This window comes from Rattus rattus, chromosome 1 (genome assembly GCF_011064425.1).
Source record: "Rattus rattus isolate New Zealand chromosome 1, Rrattus_CSIRO_v1, whole genome shotgun sequence".
In the NCBI taxonomy this organism is placed as follows: domain Eukaryota; kingdom Metazoa; phylum Chordata; class Mammalia; order Rodentia; family Muridae; genus Rattus; species Rattus rattus.
In genome coordinates, this window is record NC_046154.1 from 266,178,990 (window position 1) to 266,201,375 (window position 22,386).

Genomic DNA, 22,386 nt, shown 5'->3' on the forward strand with positions numbered 1-22,386 from the left:
CACACTCACATACACACACATACATATACACACGCCACACTCATACACACACACATACATACACACCCACCACACTCTCACACACACCACACTAACACCACACTCATACACATACATACACACCCACCACACTCACACACACATACATATACACACACCACACTCATATACACACACATACATACACACACACCACACTCACACACACACATACATACACACACACCACACTCATACACACATACATACACACCTACCACACTCACACACACACATACTCACATACATACACAGACTCACACACTCTCTCACTCACACTCACACACTGGCACACCCACACTGCCTCCTTTTAAGTTTACTATTTTCTCCTTCCTCATACAGCTAATTTTTAAATGTGCAGCTTACGTAAAATCTACAAATAATCTCAAACATGATTGTCACCAAATGTCGTAGAGCAGAGATGAAATGTATGTGGTACATAGATTGTCAACAGTTACATTGGTTACATCACATTTCTTAAGAAACAGAACCTTTCTGCTCCTGTAAACTTTTCTCACACTTAAAGTGAGGTTAGTGCTGACATAAATTATTGCTACACTCACAGCTTGAATGTCTCCACTATGTCCGAGGTACACTTTCTCCCCATCCTCCCAGTCCTTACTTACTTGATCATGAGCCAACCCAGCCCCACAGCCCACACTGTCCAATGCATTCACTGATGCTGGAAAGACACCAAGTAACGTTACAAACCGTCTTCTTACTGCAGCACCAGAGTTTAACTTATTCTTCATGGCATGAATATACTGCTCGTTTAATTCTTCCAAAGAGGATTATTCTGGAGACAGAAACGCCCCCTAAATCCTTTTCCAATACCATTCCTTCACATCTCCTGAGGCATTACTGTTTCTTCAGTGTACTTCGTCATGAAGAATCACCTTTCCTTTGGTGGTGTGTCGTAACGGTTTCTTATGCTTTTCGCCAACTGCTTGATAAATATCTTGTAAGTTTTTCCACAATACGTGTGAACTGTCTTCTGTAGTTCCAGTTCTAAAGGTTTGAGTAAGGAACGGACGGAATCATCCTCAAGAGAACACTAGAGAAGAAATATAACAGGCAACAATACACACAAGAGTTTAATCATTTTCCAAATAAGTTCTTCAGTCAGTTAAACATTAACAACTTCCATCTGCTATTTCACGTGAAGTACACACTTACCCAGTGTATCAGTGAATTAAGCGTGACTACTAGAGAAGGGGTTGACAGTAAATTTCTGCAGACAGGGAGACTTCAGAAAGAAGCAGTGGAAAGGCCTCCCAGCCGGGGAAGAACACATTCAAGAGCAGAAGAGGCAGAAAAATGCGGAAGGGAGGTGGTGCTCGCCTTTAATCCCAACATTCAAGAGGCAGAGGCAGGAGGGTCTCTGTGATTCTGAGGCTAGCCTGCTCTACATAGGGAGTCCCAGGACAGCCAGGGCTACACAGAGAAGCCCTGTCTCAAACAAGCAAACAAACAAACAAAAGGATGCAGAGAAACTGGCATAAAGTGGCTAAATCTTGTTAAAGGCATCTGGGAGAAACTAGTAACAGCTAGACCCCCAGAAGAGGGAGCAGGAAGTCTTCCTGTGCTCTCCACTGCACTCCGTCCCCTGACCCCACGCAGTGAGACTGCTGATGCTGACTTAGACGTGAACACAACAGCCAGAGCAGGAAGAGTGAACGAGTCACTTCCCAGAGAAACTCAGACCTATCACAGTTTGGTTATGTGTCTCCAGAAGATCCGTGCTAGACTGGACCCTAGATCACTCAGTGACGGTGTATTTGGGAGGGGATCTATAGATCACTGGTAACGTTCCTTAGACAGGACACAGACGGTAACGACTCCTGTTCCTCCTCTTGCTTCTCCTGCCATCGGCTCTCACCATGATGCAATGTTCTACCACAGGCAATGGGACCAGGTGACTATGGACTGAAATTTCTGAAACTGAGCAAAAGAACAAATCTCCCTACACATAAACTGGCAAACTCAAGCATTTCCTAACGTAATGGGAAGTTTACTGCCACACTGCACAAAGGGTCCAAGCACATATGCGAACTGCTAAGGACCTCAGACTCTTCAGGGCTGTCTAGAAAGCAACATCAGTTAAATGCTGATGAGCCTAATAATTTCAAAGTATACTTTTGGCCACCTTTATCTATAATGTAAAACATATAAAAATCCAAGCTAAAATGAAGTGAGATTAGCCCTGAGGCTCACGGTCCACCAAGGGGAAGAAAACAAAGCTCCAATCAGGTTGGAACTGAACTAGAAGCTACTTCCCTGCTGGCTTGCTTCAGTATGGCTGGAAGGTGCTTTGCAGACTGATGGGAAGAAACAGTGGGCAGCAGTCATCAGACTCATAGAGGGTTAAAATGCTGAGAGTAAGTGCGGTGAATGCTCACCACTAAATGAGCCATCTCACAAAAGGAGGGTGTGGGGATGCCAAGATCTGGATCGCTGGGAACACTGCCCTCCAAGCCATGACATGGCTGCCCCACAGTCTCAGTGGCTCTGATTATCTCCGTGAGAGCAGGCACGACTGCGCAGAGCACTAGTGTCATGGAGGGGATGGCTTTAAGAGGTGGCGCCCTTCCTTAAGGAGCTAAGGGGCAAGTAATGGTTCCTAAACATGGAAGCTCTCTTCTACAGCTCTACACTGGCCTCAGTAGTGCGCCCACTGGGGAAGCGGAAGGAAGGAGAGAGGGAGGGAGGGAGGGAAAGGAGAGGGAAGTAGAGGGACTCTCTGGGTAAAGGAAGGGATCAGAAGGACGACATGAGAGGTGATGAGAGATGAATACAGAAAAGTGCATATAATATACATCACACCATATATGCCATATATGACACGTGTTCTATATGTGCTAACGAAGTACTAACTATGTAGAGGAGGGGAGCTAACAGTGACAAGCATGACGAAGACCCCTCCTTCTGTAAGTCACGTATGTGCACAGGAGGAAAGGAAATCAAAGGTCTGCCTAAGACGCTGGTAGTGAGTCTGAAGGGAGGTGGGTGTTCCTGTGCTCCTGCCAAATCAGAAGCACCTGCAGCACCAACAGGACTGAAGGAAATACTAATCGAGGAGGGTGGGTACCCCAAAGTCTACAGTGGTTATGTGTGGGTCCCAGATGTCAACCGTGAGCACAGCATTACGACTGTAGGAGAAAACTACACAACTGTAAGCTATCAGGGAGTGTTGACATTTACTAACCAAAGGAGCTTAGGAAACACAGGGCAGACACACTGAGCGTAATGCTGGTACGATGGTTAATAAATGCCACTAGTCTTAATAAAAAAATAATTGCAGTTCTTAGGTATCAAAAAGATATAATGCACGTTCAGAAATGCACAGAGAGAACCTGTGACAAACCATGAAGCCGGATCTTGGGAACTGGTGACTTTACAATAAAGGATAGGAAATTCTTTACACTATATTTACAAACTCCTCAGGATACTGCAAATTTTAAGTGAAAACTTTGGCGGAGCAAACCTTACATTTCTTAGTGCTTCATACATAGCTCTGAAAGCTGGCTGCTTGTCGTCATGGTAAACCCCTCTGTTTCCATGAAGAATGAAGACTCCTTCCTCTTCTGCTTCTCGGCAATTGCTTCCATATATACAGTGATCTGGCCGGTAATTCCATTGACACGGGAAGACAAAAAGGCTTTCTACAATGAAGAAAAGCCCAACAACAGGGAAGCGATAAAGCACACAAGGATTCTATTAAAAATCTATATATGGTATTTAGATTTCTCCCAACCCAATCAATATTCAAGTCTTACTGAAAATCCTAACAACCATTAATAAAGAGAAAACTGAGCCAGTGCATCTCCTGAGGTGGGAAGGACTGACCTGAGGACACCGTGTCCGTAAGCAAGCACTGTGTCCACTGCGCTAGCCCCAGCCCACTGCTTCCTGCCTCCTGATTTTTAATCTGCGATTGGTTTACAAATGCAAAGAATTAAAGGAATTTAGATGGTTACCTGGATTATGATAAAACATGATATTTAACAGATCTTGATCACCCCATGTGATGTTTAGTTTGTACTTTTTAAGCAGTGGCATAAGTATGTCTCCCCATTGTAGCCGTGCAGTGGTCATATCGTTCTGTTGATAAAGCATTGAGAAGTCTTAGCATTCACGTTCCAGGGGAAACATGGCAGCTCCCCCTTCTCTCCTTAGAACCATACAAAGCCCAAAGAGAACGGAAAGCCCCTAGTTACAAAACCACATATTGTGTGTAAACTGCATGTGAGGAGGCGGCTGGTCTGAGGGAAAGCTGCCCTGATGGTAAGGCAGAGATGAAGCTAATGAAACAGGCAAAAGACCCACCCAGAGCGGCAAGGTGGCTCACTACGTCATCCTGCCAAGGTAGGAACTATGAAAAGTGGTTTCTGGTTTTGTTACTTGAGACAAGATTTTGCCGGTAGTCTAGGGCTATCCTCAAACTCATGTCCGTCCCGTGTCTGACTCTGGAAAGCCAAGGTTACAAAGTGCTCTGCTGCAGCCATCTTTGAAAGTTCGAGGCTTGGTAAGGCTGGGTTACTGTGGATGTCACTGCAGATGTCCCTGGTGCCCTACTGGGTAAGCACAGATTTGTCCACAGCACCCAGGAAAGATCACTGAGCAACCGACCTTTCGCTGAGGTACTCACTGGGACTCCTGTAATGTACTGCTCTCAGCCCGAGGGGATAAAGCACCACCAGTGCATAAAACTCATCAATTAGTTTTATCCTTATTTCCTATCATCTACAAACTTATTTTTGTCACGCTTCTTGCTTCTCTTTTTTCTTTTTTATACACAGTTTTATGTAACCCAGACTGGCTTCGAACTCATGGCCTAAGCACTCTTGCTTCTCTCTGCCTCCCATGCTACTGAAGCATACTGTTTATTAAAACTTTAATTGTATGTATTTTATTTATTAATTCCCAATAATTTTCTTTAAACATCCAAAAGAACAATGGCCTCGACAGGGGAAAACAATCACATGCAGGCGTTGTTCAGAGCACTTCTTGCCAGTTCAACCCAACTCTAACACAAACACACAGATATTAAACATGAGTCCATTTTAAGGGCAGTCTTCATCATAAAATGTACGTATCTATGTGTGTGTATACATGTGCATGAGTGCACATATATGTATGTCCATATATAGATATGTACACACACACACACACACACACACACACACAATTAAAGCAGATATTTACAAAGGGAAACAAAAATGACTACAAATGAACGTTTTCAGATTCACCATTGTAAACAACACCAGGACAGAAAGTACAAGTGTATATTAATCGTTTAAACAACAGAGTGTCCTGCTTATCAAGCAGTAAGAGATACAAAGAACTAAACGAAACTTTTACTTTTAAATTTTTAATGCTAATATAATGTAGCAGATTGGAACTGCACAGGGTATCAGCCACAAAAATCAGGGACTAGACAAGGCCTTTTGTTATAAAAAGGTTCTCTTTAAGTTTTCTTGTGATAATAACCATGAGGTCACATTTATGGAACTGTAAGGAACAATCTGGAAAACGACTGTGAGTCAAAAGGCTAAAGATCTAAAATTTATAATGTATGTCCAAAGTTATTGAACAGGGAAAACCAAGGCAATGCTTGCCACAGAGACAGGAAAACGATGAAGAAAATATACATGAGGAAATGTACTTTAAGAATCGGTAAATGTTACAGAGCCATCTCGGCAAGCTCCTGTAGATTAATCTGGAAACTGACATCCTCACAGAGCCACATCTCTATCTGCCTTAAACCAGAAAGAACAAAGAAACAGCGTGAGGCAGGAACTTCTCAGGAAGCAGGGAGGGAACTTTAAGAACAGTAATGAATTTCAGCTATATTGTTTAGTTTTAAAATCAAAGTGTTAAATTATTTCCACTTTCTTTTGCAATACCAAATTCATAATTCTACGAAGATCAAAATGCAGCTAGTGAGAAGTCAAACAATTCTCAGCAGACAGACAATCCTACAGCACCATCTTCTGGCATGACATCGGCAATCACAGTCTAGCAAGCGGAAGAGCAGGCACAGAAGAAAGCCTTACGGCCAGGAAATGTAACCGCCCAGACCGTGAGCAAATGAAACAAAGTGTCCATTGCTCGGCAGGGGCTGACGCCAAGTGTGGTAGCTCCTCCTGGTGTCAACTTGACTTCACCTGAAACTGACTGACACCCAAGCAAATGACACCGTGAGGGGTTTTCTTAACTAAACCATTTGAGGTGGGGAGACCTATACACTTAATATGCGGTCACACCTTCTGCTGGCAGCCTATATAGAGGACAGGGAAGAAGGAAGCTCTTTGTCCTTTACCTGTTGCCCTCATTCTTTTTTTTTTTTTTTCTTTTCTTTTTTTGGAGCTGGGGACAGAACCCAGGGCCTTGCGCTTAGTGCTCTACCACTGAGCTAAATCCCCAACCCCAAATTAAGGGTTTTTGGTTTTTTGTTTTTTTTTTTTTATGTATACGAGTACACTGTAGCTGTCCTCAGACACACCAGAAGAGGGCCTCAGATCCCATTACAGACGGTTGTGAGCCACCATGTGGTTGCTGGGAATTGAACTCATGACCTCTGGAAGAGCAGTCAGTTCCCTTAACCACTGAGCCATCTCTCCAGCTTTGTTGCCCTCATTCTTGATGGCAAGTCTGTCCCTCACAGGCACTGCAGCCTACCTCCCGAGGAGGATTCCAACCTGAAGACCAGCTGACTAAACAACTACTGGACTCTTATTCTGTTGGTAGACAGTCATTGTTGGACTATCAGCAGCATATCCTATAAGTCACTCTAATAACTCCTGTATGTATATATGTTATGTTTACATATATAAAATAAGTTCCACATGTATTATATATAGTTAATGAAAAAATTCATTCTATCCATGTGTTCCTCTAGAGAACCCTGTCACAGCATTCATGGTGGAAAGGCTGACATACAGTGGTGACATCAGCAAGCGACACTCTGCCCATAGTGAAGACCAACACCAGCACGGACACAGGGGTGCACAGCTTTCACCCCAGCACTTGGCAGGCAGAGGCAGGCAGCTCTCTGCCTGTTGTAAACAGAAGTTCAGAACAGCCAGGAGCTCAAAACAACAACAACAACAAACCACAGGGGAAAAAAAAGAAAAAGTCCGACATGACAGGAAGATCTGAAGATTGACACAGATATGCAGAAGGGACAATAACAGCGTAAATTCTGATCTGCCAGAACTCACTGAAAAACAAGTGCAACTACAAAATACAGATAGACGCTTAATTCCCCTGTGTCTAATTATCCCAAGCTAGAGATAAAGAAATAAGCTATGGAGGGAGGGAAAGCCTGTGTGTTTTCCCAGGAGTCCATGTTTTTATCCAACTTTACCTAATATTTATTTAAAACTTTGACTACTAAGTGTCACGCTGTAAACTAGCTTTGTAGGGTTGTGTGCTTTTGTGTATTATGTATGTGTGCAATGTTGTATGTGCTGTGTTCATGCAGTTTACCTGTGGAGGCCAAGGCGGGGCAGAGAAGGCCCTGGAACTGGAGTTACCAGGCACTTGTGAGCCTCCAAATGCGAGTGCTGGGAACCAAACTCAGGTCTTCTGCAAGAGGTCATCAGCACTGAACCACTAAGCCCTCATAGAAAGGCCTAAAGCACAGGCATATTACATCACCCTCCCATGTACAGATAAAGAAAACCCTGAGATAGTCAAGACTCACCCCACTCACTGAACTCTGAACTGAGACGAAATCAGAGCCAGACTGACAGGCTGCAGAATCTATATTGATAACCAAACACTGCCCCAAATGTCACTTTAGAGTCACGTTCTCTGTGCTGTACAATGCTGACAGCCCAGCACTGACCGTCTAGAGAAGGCGGTGGCTACTCGTGCCCTGCTCTTTTACTTTCCGTGAGAAAGACCATGATATGACCAACTTGAATTTACCACTGCACAACACTATCAACACTTTTCTCCAATTATCCTAAATAGAAACATTAGAAACACACACACACACACACACACACACACACACACACGGGGATGGGCAGTGAGATAACATCTCACCTATGTAGCTTTCTCTAGCTGGCAAAGAGATCTTTCTTGCCCCTGCTTCCTGAGTACTGGGATTAAAGATGTGCACCACCACATCTTGAGATACACACGTGTACACACACAGGACATACTTATTTTTCTTTTGTTTTGCTCACAAGTAAGCGTATTTACCATATGAGTCCCTGGTGCTCTTAGAGACTAGAAAAGGCACAAGATTCCCCTGGAATTAGAGTTAGTTATCGGCTGCCTCCCGTAGATGCTGGAGACTGAGCTGGGGTCCTCTGTGAGAGCCGTGGGTATACTTAGCCACTAAGTCATCTATCTATGCTACATATCTATGCGTTTTAAGACCTGTTTCATTTGTATTGTATGTGTCTGTGCCTGCAGAAGCCAGAAGAGGCCGTCAGATGCCCTGGAGTGGAAGAACAGGCAGTAGTGGCTGCCTGATGTCCATGCTAAAGTCTCAACACTGTGCAGTGTAAAGGCCTTAAGCACTGACCGGTCTCGGCCCTGGGCTAATCAAGGTTCTAAGAAGATGAAACCCCGCCCAGGAGAAGGGTGAGGCCGTGGAGCGCCCGCCTGTGCGCTGCCTACCTTGAAGTACTTTCTCCTCATCCGGGTCATGTTCATGAGCATCACTCCCGAGTTCACGCCTGTGCGCCCATAGTATGGGTGCCGGGCGAAGCGGTTGTACCATCCGACCCTGGGCTCCTCGTGCTCCGGCGCCATGGCGGCGATTTGTGTGGAGTTGAATCTCTCCAGCAGCGACCAGATGTCGTCAACAGGTCGCAGGAAGAGGACGTCCGTGTCGACGTACAACAGTGAGTCAACCCCTTTCAGTATCAACTATGAGGAGGTTTGAATAATTAGTTACAAACATATTTAATAAAAGAAGAGTATCAGAAATTACACCTAAGTGATAAGTCAACTTAAAATCTTTTAAAGTATCTTTTCTGAAATTTGTCATTTTTGAAAAATCCGTAGGTACTCTGCTATATTTTTCATCAAGTTTTAGAAAGGCTAGAAAAGCAAGCCCGAATAAAACCCTCACTCCTCCCAGTGAGATACATCCTCACGGGTTGGGTTGGGAGGAGCCTGTCTTCTTGCTGCACACTACACTACTTCTGTGCGTTCACACGTGGAGCCTTAGCACTGAGGAAAGTACAGGGACACGGAAATGAAGGTCTCTCAGACCCATCCCTGCGCCACACTGCTTCAGGGCCCACTACCAAGTGCCAGCAGATGGAGCCCAGGCTATCCAGACAGAGCCCAGGCTATCCAGACGGAGCCCAGGCTATCCAGACTGCACACCATCAACAAAGCAAACCTGCACAACTCAGGAAGAGCCAGGCTTTTTAAAACTAAGACTGACTCTGCTGTACCTTCTAAACCTTCAGAGAGCCGGATCTCCTTACAAACCTTTAAAGTAATACACCTCAGATTTAAATTTGTTGTTTGTCCCGGTAGATCCATAAAGCTCAATGGTTAGGTTTAAAGTAGCAGGAGTGTACAACCTTTTGATATCTGAAACATGACATCACCCACAAAGTTCACACACCCGAGGACCATGCAATCAAGTTACCAAAAGTAAAAGAATTAATCCCACAATATTCTATGTAAGTTTATAACTCTGTAACGGAATTAGTCCCACAATGTTCTATGCAGGTTTATAACTCTGTAACGGAATTAGTCCCACAATGTTCTATGCAGGTTTATAACTCTGTAACGGAATCAGTCCCACAATGTTCTATGCAGGTTTATAACTCTGTAACGGAATTAGTCCCACAATATTCTATGCAGGTTTACAATTTTGTAGAGGCTGCATTCACAGCTGTCCCCTGTGCACTGCAGGTTGAATGTGCCTGAAACATCTCAGTTAAGCACAAGGAGAGCAGGACTTGATCCTTTCTGCTACTCTGTCCATTTCCCCATCCCCGCAGCAATGCTCAGCCACTACCTCACGAGCAGCTACACTGAAACCCAGTTCCTCTCAGGCTGCTACAGGCTAGGTTGGGAGCAGACACAGAAATATCTGATGGTGATGGCTGAGCCTGAATGTTGAAGGCCCAGAGTTTAAAAAAGGGAAGCTAGGCTGTGCCTCCCCGCCAACAGGAAAAGGGGTGAAGTTGTTTTTAGGTGTTACTGGGTTTCTCGTTCGGTTTTTTAAGTCTTGTGAAGAGTCCTGTATGACGGCTGATCTCAGTTGTCAACCTGACTGCATCTGGAATCAACTAAAGTACAAGGAGTTGGGCACCTTTGTGCGTGTGTTGGGGGTGGGGGCTCCTTCACTGGATCACCTGAGGCTGACTCACCTTAAATCTAAGCTGCACCTGCTGATGGGAGCCTGCGTAAGGGATATAAGATGAAGCTTTTGGTTGGCCTGCTGGTTTCCTCCTGCTGACACACTTGTCTACACAGCTGCTGGGGCACTACTTCCCTGGAATAGAAACTCTTTCTCTGGGATTCCAATGCAGACTGAAGTCTGGGGGAGACACCAGCCTTCTTAACTGAACAGCTACTGGATTCTTGGCCTTTCTGTCAGGAGACAGCCATTGTTGGACTAGCCAGATCATAGGCTGTATGCCATTCTAATAAATACTCTTCCAATATACAGACTCATTTCATCAGTTATGTTCCTCTAGAGAATTCAGACTAATGCACCTGGGGTTTCAGTACATAGCCCAGGCTGGACTTGAACTTCCTGGGTTCTTCCTCCCTCGGCCTCCCAAGGAGGATCTGATCACAAACTGAGCACTAAATTACACCTAGCCCAAGACTTGTCTTTCTATCAATGTTCTGCCGCTATGCCATACCACATAGAGTAACATCATTGGAAGACTGGGAAGACACTGTTTATGGCTTCACACTTAAAACCAGGCCGAGTGTTATGGACTCTCTAATGCCCATCGTTCAGAAGGCTGATGTGAAGGATGTTAAATTCAAGGCCAGCCAGGGCACTGTGGGCAAACTCTCTGAGGAGTGACTAGAAGGCTGCAAGTACAGCTCAGTGGTAGATGGGTTGTCCCCCACACTACTAAATAAAACAATCATGTTTTCATTTTATTCATGTATCTATTTTATGTTCCAAGTTCAACACCAACATACACAATCGCATAGATTGTCTTCCCAGTGTTCCCTGGGAATAGAAGGGACAGGTACAAGGCACACGAGTGCTTTCTTTTACAGCAAAGGAAGGGAAGCTCAGCGAGAATTATCATTAGGGGAGAAAAGTATCGATCTACTTAAATTTTGTTAAAAGATAAGGTAACAGTAAGGCACTCGGACAACTAAAGGTTTTGAGGATGTTAGTGCTTAAAATCCCATCTAGGACTTTAGCCCAGAAGCATGCAAATGATCCAGTAAATTCAGTTCAAAACATCAGCAATTAAACCTATTAAGTACAAGCAGCAGAGAAATCCACAAGGCCATGCTCTCCTCTCATCACGTATTGTTGTTGGTAAGGCATCTGGGTAATGACCTCTTCCATGGCCATCCCTCCACCGGACAAGAAGCCCTGTGAAACACTCACTGCTATGCACCCCGCACTCCTGCTGCCTGAGGAGAGACCCACACCACACAGAAGCAGCTGTAACACGGCGGTAATTCAGTGTAAGACTCAGGTGACGCCTGGCGTCATGGCTGTGCCGTCAATCCCAGAACTTAGGAGGCAGGGTCAAGTGGACCTCTAAGTTCAAGACTAGGCAGCTCAACAAACTGCGCTCCAGATCGACTAGGAAGACGAAGTGAGACCCTGCCTAAAACATAATAAGGTTCATATTAAAAGCTTACAAATTCTCATGTGTGTTTTAACAGCAGAAAGGAAATTTTAAAAAGATCCTAGGATCCAAAACCTTTAGGCACAGCCTCCAAGATCACTGTGAAGACAGCTTGTAGGCCGGCCTAAGCTAGAGGCTCCCTACCTGTCTGACAACAAACAGGAGACTCCAACGACAGGGCTGCAGGCACGGCTCAGCGGCTGGCAGTGCTCCCTGCTCTCCCGGCACCCACACCACCCCTAACTCCAGCCCCAGGGACCCCACGGTCTTCTCTGGGCTCCAAAGCCTCCACATGCACATGCAGTCACACACGTGTGTACACGTAATTAAAACAATAAATGTCACAGAAATACTCAAACAACCAAAATAAGGGCAACCTAAACTTACAGATAATTGATGGACTTGGGTATGGTGAGCTACACCTTAATTTACTCAGGTGCTTGACCCACTTAAGCAGCAATGAAGATTCTTCCCTATAACTCATATTTTCCAGGAACTTACGCCTGTGTTTTGTTTGGTGTTTTTGAAGCAAGGTCTCTCTGTTATGTAATTCTGGCTTTTCTGTCTCTCTCTATGTAGACCAGGCTGGCCTTAAACTCCCAAAGATCCTGTCTGCCTCTCTCTGTGCTGGGAGTAAAGGTGTGCACCACACCTAGCAGAACTCACACCTGTACCTTGAGCACTTGCACTGCCATAAGTACATTTTTAAACCGAATATACCACAAGAATTTTAAATCCTGTGACTGAGAAAAATAACCATGGGTTTTAAATTTTAAATCAACTCAAACTTGTGGTATCTTCAGATTGGGGTTTGTTACCCAAAACCATCACCAAAGAGCTCTAGTGACCAAACGGCTCCCCTCTGCTCTCTCCTGCCCTACAGCTGTACAGCTGATGCAGGTGTCACTCAGGAAGGTGACTTCCACAGCAGTGCCGTCAGGGGTGCAGCGGCCTGACTTCCTGCTGTGCCTGCAGACCCTGGGCACTGAGACCCTTGCACGACTCTTTCCCTCGGTTAACGCCGTTCACGTTTCTCAGGGCTGAAGATCAGCTCCACCACTGTGCTAATCCAAAGTCCCAGACTCTTCCGTTTTCCCTGTCCTTATGATCACTCCGACTTGTTCTATGGAAACTCTTTTCTCGTGTCTGACATGTGTCTCCGCTTACTTAATGAGGCTTATATGTAATTATTCGGAAACTCTTCTGTGGTGGTTTAAATAGCTCCCATAGGCTTAAGGACTTGAATGCTTGGTCACCATGGAGTGACACTATCAGGAAGTGTGGCCTTGTTGGAGTAAGTGTGTCGATGGGGATTGCTTTAAGGTTTCCGATGCTCAAGGCAAGTCCAGTGGCTTTTCCTTCTGTTGCCTGTGGATCTAGATACAGAATTCTCATCTACCTCTCCAGCACAGTGTCTACCGGAATGCCACCATGCTTCCCACCATGATGGCCACGCACTAAGCCTCCAAACCTATAACCCAGCCCCAATCAGATGTTTACCACTGTAAGAATTTCTCTACTAATGGTGTCTCTTTACAGCAACAGAAACCCTACTAACACATGTTCTGTGTTAACTTTCAAATTTAAAAAAGAAAAAGAAAGGAAACTCTGGGAAGAACAACTCACTGGCAAGAAGAGCCTCTGGGAAGCACAGGGCTTGAAGAGCTTCTTCCACTCCACGGCACTGTCGCTTGGGAAGGTGATGGGGTACAGGCTATAGTTGAACCTCTGTAGAAATGACCAGCTGTCCAGCTAAAAACACAAAAAGGAATCAACGCTAAAAACAGAAGCCAATTTAGATTTGTTTCACTTTCAACCCTCTCTGTAACATCACAAACCAACAGCTACAAAACAAAACTGCTAAAAGCCACATTTATATTATACAGATAAAATTACTTTTTTACAGTTACTTTTATTTTAATTTACAGTTAAAATTACATCTATGTTATAAAGTTACAATTACTTCCTTCATTTTTATTTCAAATCTAAGAATCATAATGGTACACTACAAACACTTTCCCATCGAGATCTAAGGCCCCGTGGATTTTTGTAAGTCAATGCTCAGGCCACTAAGACTGATCAGTCCAGAGAGCCAAGAATGAGAATCCGAGTTCAGATCCCCAGCGCAGTGCTGGGAGGAGACAGGCAAACAACTGTGCTGGCTCAGTCTGACAACAGTGACTTCCGGGCTAACCCAGAAATCTTATCTCCAAAAGCAAACAGAAAGGCTGACCACACAACGGGGACTCCTGCTTAGCCCAACAGCCCAATTCCATCTCCCTTATGTCACCCATGTGAATTTTCTCAATTCTAAGCAAACTAAAATCAGAAAAATTAACTTATTACCATAGTACATATGATAAAATGTTTATATTGAGTGTCAGACTAAAATAGCACCAGTTGAGTCCACTTATGTAAAGTTTAAATGTATATTGGTTTTCCTAATACACTATGCTAATAATCCTAATACATTATTCTACATATCCTATTCTACTTTTAAAAATCATTAAGGACCCAAAATACATTTAAAAGAAAATCCACAATGAATTCTACTCTTTAGTTTTCCAAACTCACTTCTAAACACTGCCTTGGTCCATTCTCAAACATAATCTCTGACTGTTGTTTCCCAAAGGGCTTATGCTACTACAGCTGTGTAAACTGAGAAATGGACCCTCAGGAGGCAAGCATCATCACTGTGATGACATGGGGTGAGGAGCACATGCTTTAGAACTTCTGGTTCCAACCCAAAGAGCAAACGGAAGTGACCGGGAGGAGGTGGGGATAGTGTGTCTTCAGTAACAATTGTGGTCAGGTACTCTTCAAAGCATGAGCATCTTCCCACAGTTTAAGAATGCTTTTGTTGTGACACCCTGCTTGATGTCCCTATTAATCATCTTAAAAGAATAGCAATTTCATTTTCCCTTTCAATTTACAAATCACTTAAAGATCTTTGTAATATAACTTCAAAATGAAATCTTTGATATTTTTCATTTAATACTGGAGTATTTTGCAATTTGGTCCATCAAATATCTGATATTCTTACATCAAAATCAAAGCCAAACATTTCACTTAACAATACAATAGCGAGCTGGGCCTGGGACTCAGACCTGTGTAATCCCAGCACTCAGGAACCGGGGCAGGGGGGTTAGGGTTAGTTACCTAGACTCTAGTTAATACCTAGAGAGCACCAGAGAGAAGGCTGCCGAAGAGCGGTTCTAGCAGAGCCGACTCACGTCCAGTCAGCTCTGCAGTGTTCAGTGAGCGCCAAGTACTTACTCTGTCTTTAAAGCTGTCGTGCAGTTGGTCTTCAGCAAAAATGTGGACGTGCAGTGGCTTGATGCTGAAAATCAGAGCTGACTTCAGCATGGTCACAGTTTCTTCCAGTCTGTCACCGCAGGCGACAACAGCAAGGTGCATTTTCTCAGTGGGCCTTGTTTTCAGACCATACCTAGCAACAGAGAGAAGCATTTCCAACAGCTCAGTATGCACTCACTACTAAACGGTACTTTACTGTGCTCAAAACCAGAAGTTTACAACCGCTCTTTAAAATGCAAAAGAAATACCAAGCTACACATTATTAAATCACCAATCGTGCATGTCTGCCCTTTCTCTGGTTTCCCACGGCCAGCATCCCAAGAGGCAAACCTCCCAGGGCATAGATACTCAGCACTCGCACTGTGTCAAGACTGGAAGCCTATGTGATCTGAACTCCTGCCATTCAGATACCTAAAATCTGCATTTTTTTTAATTAAAACTTCTAATTCTATTTAAAACCCCTCCACATGCCTTCTTCAACCCAAAATCGGACCACTATAATGCAAGTAACCTACAATTTCATCCATAAATATTTCAGTATTTCATCTTATCTTAAGCCAAGCCCCTTACAAGAAATCTGTTCATGTAACTGTTCACTGACGTGCATCCAGCTGCACTCACCGAGATATGCAAACATTTCTGAAAGGACCTTACACATCAGGGTATCTTTTAAGAAGGAAGGGTCTCCTCAAACCCCCTCCCTGCCTAGGCAGGAACTTTCCTGTAACAGAGCAGTGGATTCAGGCTGGGGGCCCTTCCCTTCCTCCCCACACTGTTCTACCAAAGGCACTGGACAGAAGTGGTACCTTCTCCCTATTGCTCCTTTAATCCCTTCCTCATATCAGCTACCTCCTTCGTTTCCTAAGACGGAAGCCACAGGGCACCACCTTATGCTTGTGTGACAAAGAGACATATTTAGTTCATCCAAGAACAACAGAAGTCACAGACACAGAAAAGACACAAGGCACGTAATTCTACAGAATTCTACGTCATCTACCTGCTAACTACTTCTCACAGTAGTTTTTTAAAGTCTTCACTTAAATATCAGCCTGAGGACGGGAAGATGGCTCTGTGGCTGAGCACACCTACCGCTCTTGCAGAGGACGGCTGGATGCTGGAGCTGGCAGTCTCCCTCCCTTGCCCTCTGAAGTACTTACGAGGAGAAGCTTATGTCACCACTCAACATAAGATTTTGCTTATTTTAGTATTGTTTAACAGGCTATCCAAGGTTTCTGCTTTCCTAAATGGTCTCCACTGTCACTGTCCACAAGGTGGCTCACAACCATGTGCAACTCCAATGCACAGGTCTGACACCCTGTTCTGACACTGCAGGCACCAGACCGCACATCTGCAATGCACATGCAGCATCGTGCGGACCCCAGCAGCAAGCTGACAAGAAGAAACACGCACTGAGATCTCTACCCTCAGTACCAAGAACAGAAACAACTGCGGCAGAACTAGAAACCTGCCGTAATCTTCTCCACTGCAGGAACGGAGCTGGAGTTTTCTGAGCTCTCACAGGGAAGCCACCTCCCTGGTAATTCGGGCCCAGAACAATGGCAGGGTCTTTATCATGCTCTTAAAGCCAAATCCCTGCAGACATAGATGCTACCCAAAAAGAACTTTCAAATAAAATCTACTTTCCATATAACAAGAAGAAATCTCTAGATAATTCAAAGAACACCAGCAGGCTCTCGCAATTCAGTTAAGCATAACGTAAGTGGGAGGGGCAGCACTGGCTGCCTGTGGTATGAGGACTCCTCACAGCATGGCGGGAAGTGGGAGCTAGGTACACAGTTCTTGAGGCCCAGCAGGATCCAGCAGACCACTGGAAAAGAGACAGCAGCCCGGTCAGCCAGAAAGGAGCCGGGAGTACAAAGGCGTTAGATTTTGCTGCAGGCAACAGGAATCCTTGGCAGGCAGGCTTCCTACCCAGCTTTATTTCCATCAGATCCTCCCAGCCACCCTTCCAGTACTGCGAAGAGGCACTCCAACTGACAGCTAAACTTAGTGTCCTGAGCGACTGACTGGAAGTAGTAATGGTTGTTCTGATTGTCAAACTGACATAATATACAGTGAGCTGGGAAGGAGGTCTCAGAGGAAAAACTGTGTAGGTCAGGCTGGCCTGTGGGCACACCCTGTGAGACACTCTCTTAACTGGGTTTACTGATCTGAGAAGACTCAGCAATTCAGAGTCCTGGGCTCAGTAACAAGATGAAAACAAGCCCAGCACTAGTTCATACGAATTAATTCATTGCCCTCTGTTCTTGGGTGTGGGAGTAACAGGTTTAGGTCATCCTGACTTCCCACAAGGATGGATTGTAACCTGAAATTTGGAAGCCTCCTTTCCATTGTTTGTGTAGGGGTATTTTATCATAGCAACAGGAAATGACACTAAGACAGGGGGAAGGGGGAGCCTCTGAAAGTGTGAGGAAAGAACCTCACACAGGCAGTTCCTTCCCACCCCTAACTCAGTGCAGAAGCCCCTCTAAGGGCCTAAGCAGTATAAGCAGCCGTGCCTTTTCTTACCAGAGCAGTGTCTGGCGGCACATGTAAATTCTCTCATTTCCAATGACCTCCAGTATCCGAGGAACTCGAGGCTCACATAGAAAAGGGAGAGCTGGGATGCACCTCAGTCATAAAGCTCAGGCCCAGCTTGCTCTGGGCTCAGTCTCCAACACCACCACCAAAAACCCAAAAGCTATGGCACTAGCGAATAGCATAACAGAGTTAAAAACATGAGCACCTTTAAGTAAAGGAGACCTCTTCAAACTCTACAACCAACAAATACAGCACAGCACAATTGTGAGAGAATCATCACAATCAATACTTTGTCAAAAAATAAAATAAAGGGAAAGATCGTATTTCCCACATATTTCAAGGTGGACACAGAGACACTTACAGAGCAGACATAGCGTCCGTAACTGTGTGCGTGATAAAACTTAACCAACAATGTTAAGCTTACGAGACTGACTAGTGACAGTGTGGGCAGAAGCGTGTAACACCATCTCTTCCTGAGGACTCAGACAAACCCAGACCAAGGGGAATTCTGCAAAACAGAGTATCGCCTCACAGATGAGGAAGGCCCTGTCTATCTGCTACAGTCACCGAATGTGAGGGAGGTTTAGTTCTACTCAAGGAATTGAGTTAAGAGATGGCTCAGCACTTACGAGCTCATACTCACTCTTCTAGATGACCAGAATTCTGCTCTTATCACCCATATCACTCAAAACCACCCATAACTTCAGTTCTAAGGAATCCGACACCCTCTTCTAGACTCTGTGAGCACCATTCAAACTTGTACACAAACGCACATACGTGCACAAGAAAAAAGAAACTACCTTTAAGGTGTTTTTCAGAACGATGACACATATTGCAAACTGGTTTACACTTTGTATGCACATGGTAAAAAGATACAATACCACAAGCACAAAGTGTAAAAGAGGAAAATGAAGTAAAATCTCTAGTTTATGAGGCTGATGGGGTGGTGGTGCACGCCTTTAATCCCAGGAGGCAGAGGCAGGCAGATCTGGTCAAGTCCAGACTGATCTGGTCCACAGAGTGAGTTCCAGGACATGCAAGGCTACACAGAAAAAAACCCTGCCTCATACAAACAAACAAACAAAAAGAGCCTAATGCAGTGGTACCCTACTTCAGCTACCCGAAAGACTGAAACATGAAGATTACTTGCATTTACAAGTCAAATATCAGCCTGGGACAAGACAGAGGAATCTGTCTGTGTGTCTGTCTCTCCCCTCTCTCTTATACACACACACACACACACACACACACACACACACACACACACACACACACAGAGATGTAATATCAACTAACCCTTCCCATTTGCCCACAGGATGCGTAGGTGAGGATTTGAGACTTTATGAGCCCCATTACACACACTACAACTGCAGCTTGTATTTCACAACTGTTGGAAGGGGAAGACCCGAGTCTTCCCTAGCAACGATCCCTCTAACTGGCCTTCCAACTGATCCCTCAAGTGGCCCCTAAGCAGTTGCAGGAGGTACCATCTGAAGGTAGATGGATGGGCTTTGGCTCTATAGGGGAAGCTGAGCTAAGCATGAAGAAAGCCAGCAAGCAGGCAGCACTCCTCCATGGTTCCTGCCTTCAGGTTCTCCCGACTTCCCCCAGGATGGACTGTGTGTCCTGGAAGAATAAACAAATAAACCCTTTCCTCCCAAGCTGCATTTAGTCAGAATATTTTATCAAACTAGAGCACAACTACACATCGATTTAACAGTAAAGCTCAACCATAAATTCCTCTAAGATTTACAGTTTATCTTAAAAACATTTGGAAAAAATTAGAGCATTTACACATAATATTAAAATCAGTAATAACTAAAAGGTGAGATAAGGAAGAGAAAAGCTAACCAGAAGATCAATGTAGTTATGTGATACTGGAATACAAGAAGAGAAAGACTGTTTATACAGTGAAAGGTTTGATCTACTACCTAATCTCACCTACTCTGATCTACTAATGAAATAGTAAGGGCCTACCTAAAAGCCGCTTCCCAAAAGCAGTTCACTCCACAAACATCAGAGGGCAGCATCCAATAGGGATTCCAGTAAGACAGAGAGACCTCCTTACACCTGACAGTGGGAAGAAACAACAGACCGGGTGAGCATTTAGACGAAGAACGACCAAGGAACCCACTGAGTAACACAGTAACTGTCCCTTCAGCTTACGGCATAGAACTCAAAGTCCAACTGCTATAGAAAATTGAAGCATCTTTAGAGAACCAATGTCTTCTTCACTTAGGGAACATTATTTTAAATAAAACCGCTAGGTGAAAATACTTTTTTTTTTTTTCTTGGAGCTGAGGACCGAACCCAGGACCTTGCGCTTGCTAGGCAAGCGCTCTACCACTGAGCTAAATCCCCAATCCCTTGGTGAAAACATCTAATGACTGGAAATGTTTCCTGGTCATGAACTCACTGGAAACATTAAGATCTCCTTCCCTCTGATGAAGACATTTTATCGTTTTCTTCACAGACTATACATACTATCTTAGAAAATTCATCTGGCCAACATCCATCTGGTCACAAATGCAGGTATAATGAGAGAAAAAGAATCGTTAAGGGCTGGAGACATGGCTCAGCAGTTAAGAGCACGGACTGCTCTTCCAGAGGTTCTGAGTTCAAATCCCAGCAACCACATGGTGGCTCACAACCATCTGTAATGAGATACGATGCCCTCTTCTGGTGTGTCTGAAGACAGATGCAGTGTATATAATAAAGATCTTTTTAAAAAAAAAGTACAAAAAAAAAAAAGAATCATTAAACAGATTCAAATTAAATGACTGAAACTACTCAATATTGTGTTTCAAAATGGAAACAAGACACTGTGCTGACAGCCCTTCATCCCTACATCCCTGCTTTGTTATACTCCAAAAATATACCTGCAGCTTTCTTCTTAAGGCTGGAGTAAAAAGTGGATCATGTTACCAAAATGGTCTTCCCTGTCACTTCCTTCCAAGGTAGCATCTGACACTGACTACCCTTAGGGACGGAGTCAGGCAAGTCACTCACCTAGGACCTGTCATCTTAGAGCACGGAGTTTCTTTTTCTCCGTGGATTCAACTGAAAGTTGCTATTCTAATATCAAGATCTATAAAATGTCAGACTTGCAAAACCCTTTGGTCTGATGTCCCACAAACCTCTACGATCTATGATCTAAGAAAGGAGTCCTCAGCCTAAAGTCTTATTACCATCTCTAGGAAAGATGCACACCAGACTAATGACAAAAAAGACTCTGGGACTAAGGTCTGGCTGGTGATCTTTAAATGCTGCCTACAAAACTCTGCATGCTATTGCATAAGCAGCTACAGCACTGGAGGTTTAAGATCACTAGGAAAAGTTATACTGTTACACGCAGTTTACCTGACAGACACATCAAAGCCCACAAAGGTATATATCTTACTTTTAAAAAGAAGTTTAGTCAGGAAAGTAAATGTGTACCTAACTGCATTTCTTTAGGCAGTCAAACTCAGTGGCCCCCTAATAACAAAAATTTCAAATTGTGTCAAATTCAGGTACCTGAAAATCCATTTAATAAGCCTCACAAACTTTTCAGATAGAGACATTATCAGTGTTATTTTAACAGCTTATTTACAGTCAATACCTAGCATGTATCTTTGTTCTTGGCCAGGAGTGGGGTTAGAGGTGGGAGGAGTGGGCGTGGTGGTCAGAAACTAACCAGATTATTCCATTTCTCCTGTCAAACTGCACAACAGAGGAAATGAAAATAGAAATCTCATTTTCAATAAAAATTATGTTGTAAAATTGGGTGTAACAATACCATTTTATGTTGCAGCTCTCACTGTATTTTACACAAGCCATTTGTGCATTGTTTTCTAAATCTGTCTGGTCCTAAGGTCACTCATTAGTGACCTATCCTCTGCCTGGTTAATCAAGCATCTGCGGACTTTTCCTTACGTCATCTTACTGCTTTAATGAATACACTGCCCTTATTTTTACAGCATGGCAACCTTGAAGCCCTGCTTCTTGGACCTTTGAACCCAAGGATACACAGGTAAGACACCTAAGGAGTCTGGAGAAATAACACGAGCTGGTACAAGGCAGCAATCCAAGAAGCCAGCACTAAGTGCCAGTTCTGTGGCAAGCTGGCCTACAACTGGGTACTCTCCCAGTCAGCTTTTGAGCCAACTTCCTCCTGTCAACACCAAGTTCTGCTTTCTCTTCCTGTTTATTACTACATTATCAAGTGAATGATCAGATACACCGCCAAACACTAGAAAACCTGAAGTGAGCAAGAGGCCTAGATCACAGTGTCCAGTGGGGTGAGAAAATATCTTTGATATTGCACTAGGGGATACCTACCCAGCAGTTGGGCTCCACGATCCTCCAACAGCACTAGCTTCACCCTACTCCACTGACCTAAAGTGGGGACTCCTGGCTGGACCTGCTCATCTTCTGAAACTGACCGCCTACACTGTAGTCCGTTCTCCCCTCCTGTCAGGTAATCACTTAGGTCACACAGGCTCCCTCAGAGACTCATCTCCCTCCGTCCTTAGTGCAGGGCTTACCTCCTTTCCTACGTCCTCGACTCCTCCTCTGTCCTGTGATGACACCTTTCTAGAGGGATCTCATTAAGTCCAGGCTCTTACTCCAGGCTCAGATGAGGACAAGGCAGTCAGGAGAGTATGTGGACTAACTCAGAGTTGCCTGTAGC

The 22,386-nt window shown here is 44.4% G+C and overlaps 1 protein-coding gene across 2 annotated transcripts in view; it reads right to left on the bottom strand.

The window, feature by feature from the left end:
* Positions 1–450: 450 nt before the first annotated feature.
* Gxylt1 (glucoside xylosyltransferase 1) overlaps positions 451–22,386 on the bottom strand; it is a 28,306-nt gene continuing 6,370 nt past the window's right edge. The window contains exons 2-8 of one of the 2 annotated variants that reach the window (XM_032885335.1): positions 19,692–19,784; positions 15,135–15,306; positions 13,485–13,610; positions 8,677–8,928; positions 4,017–4,140; positions 3,529–3,701; positions 451–1,093 (exon numbers count right to left, since the gene is read on the bottom strand). In XM_032885335.1, the coding sequence (XP_032741226.1) occupies positions 932–1,093; positions 3,529–3,701; positions 4,017–4,140; positions 8,677–8,928; positions 13,485–13,610; positions 15,135–15,306; positions 19,692–19,784 (1,102 nt within the window). In that variant the 3' untranslated portion in view covers positions 451–931. The remainder of the gene's footprint in view (positions 1,094–3,528; positions 3,702–4,016; positions 4,141–8,676; positions 8,929–13,484; positions 13,611–15,134; positions 15,307–19,691; positions 19,785–22,386) is intronic. The other variant, XM_032885342.1, reaches the window with a different exon arrangement.